We start from the raw sequence: 6,921 nt of genomic DNA, 5'->3' as shown, positions 1-6,921 counted from the left end.
TCGACCGTGCGGGCGAAAAACGGCGGGGAAAAGCGCATTGGAACCGGGAAAGGAAACTGAAGACTACTTGGAAGCGGTTGACAGGTAAAATGCTTCAGCCCTGTTTCCTAATTGGGACAGAAGCATTTGTGTCTGAAATTACAAATATATTCTGGTAGGGAACCGGTTCTAAAACGGTTCTGTCTGAAATGACAGACCAGAAACTGTTTGGGAACCGTTCCTTTTCTGGATTATATTGTCTGTCTGAAATTCCTCAATGTTTATATGCCATCAGTAACAATATACAAAACATACTATAACCTAACCTAACATACAACCGTTCAATCAATGAAATGGACACGACTCCAGGTGTTATTCTAGAGTTCAGTCTAAAGTTCAATCTAACAATCTAACTCATGCTTCAAGAGGAAATCATTGACCTGTATAGAGGGTTTGCTGGAAACCTTTGGTCGAACCTGTATTTGCATTTTTAAATTAGTTTCGTGCTTCTGTGACGCCGTCTTTCTCTATGCTTGTTTGAATGTTGTTTGGAGAAGATTCATTTAAAGCAGTGCAGGGGCGCAATTACAATGGAGCCACCACGACAGGGCGATAAACATATGCAGACATGCAAAAGTATACTCGTGCCGTTGAAGTTTGAAAATGAAAGCAAATGTAGGCAGTTTTTTTGAAGACGGAGTCAGAAGGCTGGGACACCGGTGGGAAAGACAAATGCAGATTCGACCTTTGACTTTGGATTTCTGTGCCTGCTGTCCACATCAGTCTTACACCATTTGGAGTACATTTTCTGCAGCTACAATTTAAAAACTGCAGTTTTCTAGATCGGGGTTGACACATTTACCTGTGACGTGTGAGGTGTGGTGTCCACAGTTTTTTTTAAAAAAAAATTAAGAAACCACCCTATCACAGCTGTGCAGCAGTGTCTAGCAAGCACCTCCCTGCGAATGGTGGGAGAGGGCACCACACCCTGCAGGGAGTTGGCTGTCTGTCTGTCTGGGTGGTGCCAAGATGTTTTATTTTTTAGCTCCCTGCATGCTTAAAGGGAAAGTCTGAAGGCACTATCAAACAGCTTTAATTAATTAAGGTTTAGGTAAAGGTAAAGGTAAAGATTCCCTTGCTCGAAAGCCAGTCGAGTCCAACTCTAGGGTTGCGGTGCTCATCTCCGTTTCAAAGCCGAAGAGCCAGCGCTGTCCAAAGACGTTTCCGTGGTCATGTGGCCGGCATGTGGCCGGCATGACTTCCCACCGAAGTGGTACCTATTTATCTACTTGCAATTTCTTGCTTTCGAACTGCTAGGTTGGCAGGAGCTGGAACTAGAGACGGGAGCTCATTCCGTCATGCGACACACTCGGGTCTTGAACTGCTGAACTACTGACCTTCCACAGCCTGCAGTTCAGCGTCTTAGTTAAAGTTTAAAAGTTTAGAAAGAGCTGTGGAGGTTTTGTTCCCTGAATGTTTGAAGGGAAAGTCTGATGGTTGTATCGAACCGCTTCAATTGCCCTTTTTGCTTCTGCATAGACAAAATGGCCATTTAGTTCAATTGGTTAAGTATCATGCTCCTCACCCCGGAGTTGGGGGGTGCTGATGGATATGATTGAAGGGATGACATCATTTGCTGTGTTAATGAGGAAACAGTTGAGAGGTAATGCAATGTACTTTGGGTTTCTAAAGGTTAGGAGACATGTACTTAGAATAACTGATTAAAAAATGAGAGTTGACTGGAAACCCCCTTGCGCACTTGTTGGAATCTTCAGTAAGCGGCCTCTATTCTGTCCACTTTATGGACAGAGGGGGCATCAGTGGTCAGCTTCTCTGGGGATCTAGGGCTGCTAGGAGGATCTACCTCTGAGACTATGTACAGTGCAGCTGTGGGGTATAAATCCAATCTTCTTCCTCCTCTTTCTCTTCTCCTTCTTACTCCTCCTCTTCCTCCTCCTCCCCCTCTTCTTCCCCTTCGCAATAAGGTCCTCTGTTTTCCTTCTCACAGGTCTCCCTGCCCTTGCACAATGGCTCCAGGGATCCCCATGGAAAGTCCCATCTGTCTGATTGAGAACAAACCTGATGGGACACTGGTGGTGGAAGAGAAAGCCATGCACATACTTCTGGATATCCGCCAGCCGGTGGTGGTGGTGGCCATTGTGGGGCTCTATCGCACTGGCAAGTCCTACCTCATGAACAGGCTTGCCGGCAAGAGAAAAGGTATAAAATGAAAGGAATGCCACTTGGGGAACTGGGCAGGGGTGGAACGTGCTGGGCAGCAACACAGCGAACCTGTACTAACAATATATTCCTATCGTGTCGAGCTTTATGATTTATTCTAATTATTTTTTATATATTGCCTTTCTGCCAAAGCCCTCGAGACAGTTTAAAGTCCAGAAACACAAAAATAATGTTTGCAAAAGGCAAAATAATTCAACACCAGAACTCTTTGCAGGCGGCTGCTGTTCTCTTCGTCTGCTGGTGGCCTGAACCCCGGTCTGTTCTTTATAGTAGGGGTCCCCAACCTATTAGAGCCTGAGGCAGCTTTGGAGTTCTGACACAGGTTGGTGAGTGCAGTCACAAAATGGCTGCGGCAGGAGGCGGAGCCAGCCACAACATGTTGAGGAGGGGGGGGTCATGTATAACTACTAGTAAGGGTTCAACATTTCAGGCAGGAGCTCCATTTAACAGGATGCCTTTTAAAAAATGAACATATTTTTGAAATATATTTTTTGAATACTCCTTCAGTTGCAGGCCCTTTCCGCACTCTCCTTTTAGTCCATGTCCACCGCAGAGTCCTCCAAGCAATTCTGCTCTAAAATCGAGTTCAGCCTTCTTTTTATTCCAGGTTTCTGCCACCCCATTCTGTATTACATTACCTCCCTTCAGTGGTCAGCCCAGTTTCAGCCTGCTGTTGCCCCGGGTTATTTGGATGCTGTTGGGTGATTCTGCATCTGGCATTCGCTCCACATTTTCTCAACAGGGAGGGAAAAGCGCAGCTCAAAACCACATTCAGATACCTTGGGGCAACGAAGTAGTGACTGCAAAGTACTGACTGCAAAGAAACCCTTGAATGGCCATAAGTCTATGCAGAAAGTACCATAAATCCCGATGATCAAAGGAAGCAAAAGTGGCATGCAGTCAATGCGCCCTCTAATCCGTAGAGTCTTGTGAGCAAAAATTCTGCTTTGTGAGCTACTGGCATTAAAGTTGCGAATGAGCAATTTGGTCACTGCATAAATTAGTTTGCTCTGGAGCCCTCCTTCCTGAGCTTAGGCAAAAATGTGTGAGCAGGAGGCTAAAAAACTGTGAGCTGGCTCACACGAACTCAGCTTAGAGGGAACAGTGCATGCGGTGTGGAGGGTACCATAAACCCTGATGATCAAAGAAAGTAAAAGTGACATGCAGTGTGAAGGGTACCATAAAAATCCAATGATCAAAGAAAGTGAAAGCAGCATGCAATGCAGAGGGGAATTTCTGTTCCAAGGTGGGTTTTGAAAAACAACAGAGGGAAAAGCCAATGCAGAATCACCCGTTTTGTCGTGGACTTAAATTGCCTCGACTCGAACACTGAGAAAATCCAGAGCGGCAGGCAAATGCAGAAAGGACCGCACAATGAAGACCCTTGTGCTGTGGTAGCAGCTGCCGCCAAAGCAACTTTAATAAAAATCTGCATGACCAAGGAGATCTCTGATGCCCTACTTGGCAAAAGTCCCACCTAGCTCCACCTACTTTAAAAACATTTGATGGGCACCAGGAAAAGTGTTGGCAGATGGAAAAAAACTACTGCGGTAACCAAAGAGAGCTTGAAGCACAGAACCTTCTTTTCTAGAACTGAATTGCTCTCTCTCTCTCTCCCCTCGCAGGTTTCTCCGTAAAGCGTAGGGTCTCCAACATGGTGCCCAAGGGCACAATGGCACCAAATGATGTTCCTGCCCTCATGGAGCTTACAGTTTAAACTTTTGCTGCATGAGGGGTAAAGAGAGGGAAACAGGTGTACCGAGGAGTGACTGTGGCCAAGGGCAGTCACAAGCCCTCATTTGCTTAGGCAGTGTCAGTTGAACACAGGGGACAGGGAGTTGAGGAAAAAAACTACTGCGGTAACCAAAGAGAGCTTGAAGCACAGAACCTTCTTTTCTAGAACTGAATTGCTCTCTCTCTCTCTCCCCTCGCAGGTTTCTCCGTAAAGCGTAGGGTCTCCAACATGGTGCCCAAGGGCACAATGGCACCAAATGATGTTCCTGCCCTCATGGAGCTTACAGTTTAAACTTTTGCTGCATGAGGGGTAAAGAGAGGGAAACAGGTGTACCGAGGAGTGACTGTGGCCAAGGGCAGTCACAAGCCCTCATTTGCTTAGGCAGTGTCAGTTGAACACAGGGGACAGGGAGTTGAGGAAAAAAACTACTGCGGTAACCAAAGAGAGCTTGAAGCACAGAACCTTCTTTTCTAGAACTGAATTGCTCTCTCTCTCTCTCCCCTCGCAGGTTTCTGCTTGGGTGCCACTGTGCAGGGGCAGACCAAGGGCATCTGGATGTGGTGCCTTCCTCACCCCCGCAGGCCCAACCACACGCTGGTGTTGCTGGACACGGAAGGCCTGGGTGACGTGCAGAAGGTGAGTGGTGTTGGGGTTAACTGGTGTGGTTGGTCCAGTTCCCACTAGTCAGCAGAGTGCTTTAAATAAAGCCACAAACACAGCAGCGTCACTTTCAGAGGTCGATTCGGGGAGGGATCGCGGGGGATCGCAGTTCCCCCGGGTGAGGTGCGGGGGGTGGGGCACACAATGAAGCCCCGCCCCCCCGCTTCCAGCCGCTCCGCTTCCGGCCCTCATTAAGTCAGGAGGAGGCAGGAGAAGAGGGAGGGTAAGTTGCTTCCTCCCCGCCTCTCCCCACCCCTGCCTGCCTGGGGCCAGGGAGGGCCTTGGCGGGGCTTCCTCGCACTCCCGCCGGCCTTGCAGGTCCACCGCCAGGCCCCTGATGTCAGGGGGTGTGGCATATCCAATGAGTTATGCTAATGAGTTCCCCTAGCTCTTTTCTATGAAGAACCAGCTTACTCAGCTAACAAAGCCAGAGAGCCACGTGGCTGTTTTGCCAGTCGGAAATGCCCTCCTCCCAACCCCGAGAGTGGCAGAATACTGGTTCCTGCCTTTTAGGGTGCGATCACACTGTCCCTTTGATCGGGGTTCGCCGCTGTTTCCTCCCACATTTAAAGTTTCTGTTCACATGCGCCAATCTGCCTCCCGCACCGAAGCAGGCTCACTCCCGCAATACTCGCGAGTTTTCCTGACCCCGGGAAAATCGAGTACTTTCCTGGCTTTCGCGCTTTGAATGCGCGATTTCACCTATATGGACAGTCCTCTTTCGCACTCTCTGTAGGTTTTTTTTTAAAAAAAAGCTTCCGGTTTGAGAGCATGGGCATACATGCGCTTAAAAAATCAATTTCTTTAAAAAAAAAGTGCTTACAGCATCCTGGTGGAGGCAGGAGCGAGAGGTGGGGGCTCCGGCAGCCTGGATGGGGGTGGCAAGCAGGTGGTGGAGACTGAGTACTAGGGTGAGGGGGATGGCCAGCAGCTGGTAAGAGGGATGGCTCTTGAGGGGTGGTGTGGACATGCAAAACCAGAACAAAATATTCCTGTTTAAATTAAAGCGGGAACAAGGCGCATTTACAGTGCCGTGTGACCACAGCCTTAATCCATCCAAAAGACGTCCTTTCAAGCTACCTGGGGATGTGAGATCATGAAATGTCTGTGTCTGTTATATATCTGGTCTCTCACAAAGACGTTTGCCCTACAGGACCTCAGTAACATGACAGCAACTTCTTTAAACATGACCTTATACAGAAGGATATATCCAGGTGGCCAGAACAGTATATTAGACTACTGAAAGTAATTCAAGGGAATATTGGAATGTTTTGCTGACATGCCACTGCACCCACCTCAAGAGGAAAGGAAAAAACGCTGTTAAGTGATCTCCACACCTGAGAGGAGCTAATGGAGAGTCTCAGTCTTATTTTGACATATTTATTGCTTTACAGCTGTTGACGTTATGATCTTAGCTTGTTATTTAGTTTCCTCTTCACATATCTTAAAACATCTTCCTCATGTTACACATTAATTTGCTGTTCAGCCCTGTCTGTAAGTTTGCAATTTACCTTCCATTCCAATGTATATGAAAAACTGTCGAAAGTTCATATCTTGAATAAACCTTTGTTCGTCTTAAAAATGACACTGGATTCTAAATTTGTTCTTATACACAAAGTGAGTACTCTATCGCCCCCTCTGGTCTACCAGCAAACTGCACTTCTAACATTCTCTGTCAATTACAATGTCTGTTTCAGGGCAACACACAGAACGATTCCTGGATCTTTGCACTGGCCATTCTGCTCAGCAGCACCCTGGTCTATAACAGCATGGGCACCATCGACCATGTGGCCCTAGAGAACCTGCAGTATCCTTTTGGGGCATCAGAAATTGGAAGTGGGCTTTGATGGTGGGGATGGAGGAACCCCTGGGCAGCTTCAGGTGGCTGGCTAGGGCAGCCCTTTGTGGGAGGCAGTAGCAGGGAGAAGGTTTCCGTTTGAACTCCTGAGGCTGGTGAACTGCAAGGGCAAAGGCAAGCTGTCAGAGGGTAGGCAGCTATCAGAGGCAAGGAAAGGCCAGAAAACTTCCCAAAGGTTTTGGAAATGTATGGGTGGCAAGGTCTCAGATTCCAGCCATCATAGTGTTAACTCCCCCCCCCCCCAAAGGGCAATTTTTTTTTTGCATTTCTATAAACTACAACAGAAATTGGGAAGGGAAGATTCTACCATCTAAAGGAGAAAGTAAAAAGAACCTAACTAAAAACCCAAGTGTGGAGGTTTTACAATGCTTAGAACATAGTTATTACTCTTATACAGTTACTTTCAAACATGAAGAGTGCCCGCCAATCATCGCTTCTGTTGACAAAC

General features: G+C 47.4%; 1 protein-coding gene across 1 annotated transcript in view; it reads left to right on the top strand.

Moving 5' to 3' along the window:
• Window positions 1–6,921, top strand: part of LOC107107003 (guanylate-binding protein 1-like) — a gene marked incomplete at its 3' end in the record, with an annotated part of 16,545 nt that overhangs the window by 3,207 nt on the left and 6,417 nt on the right. Inside the window, exons 2-4 of the mRNA XM_015407218.1 lie at window positions 1,988–2,199; window positions 4,464–4,591; window positions 6,313–6,422. Of these exons, the coding sequence (XP_015262704.1) occupies window positions 2,007–2,199; window positions 4,464–4,591; window positions 6,313–6,422 (431 nt within the window). The remainder of the gene's footprint in view (window positions 1–1,987; window positions 2,200–4,463; window positions 4,592–6,312; window positions 6,423–6,921) is intronic.

Source organism: Gekko japonicus, unplaced genomic scaffold (genome assembly GCF_001447785.1).
Source record: "Gekko japonicus isolate JY-2015 unplaced genomic scaffold, Gekko_japonicus_V1.1 scaffold6847, whole genome shotgun sequence".
Classification (NCBI taxonomy): domain Eukaryota; kingdom Metazoa; phylum Chordata; class Lepidosauria; order Squamata; family Gekkonidae; genus Gekko; species Gekko japonicus.
The sequence above is the reverse complement of the archived record's forward strand: the minus strand, read 5'-3'. Positions and strand labels throughout refer to the sequence as shown.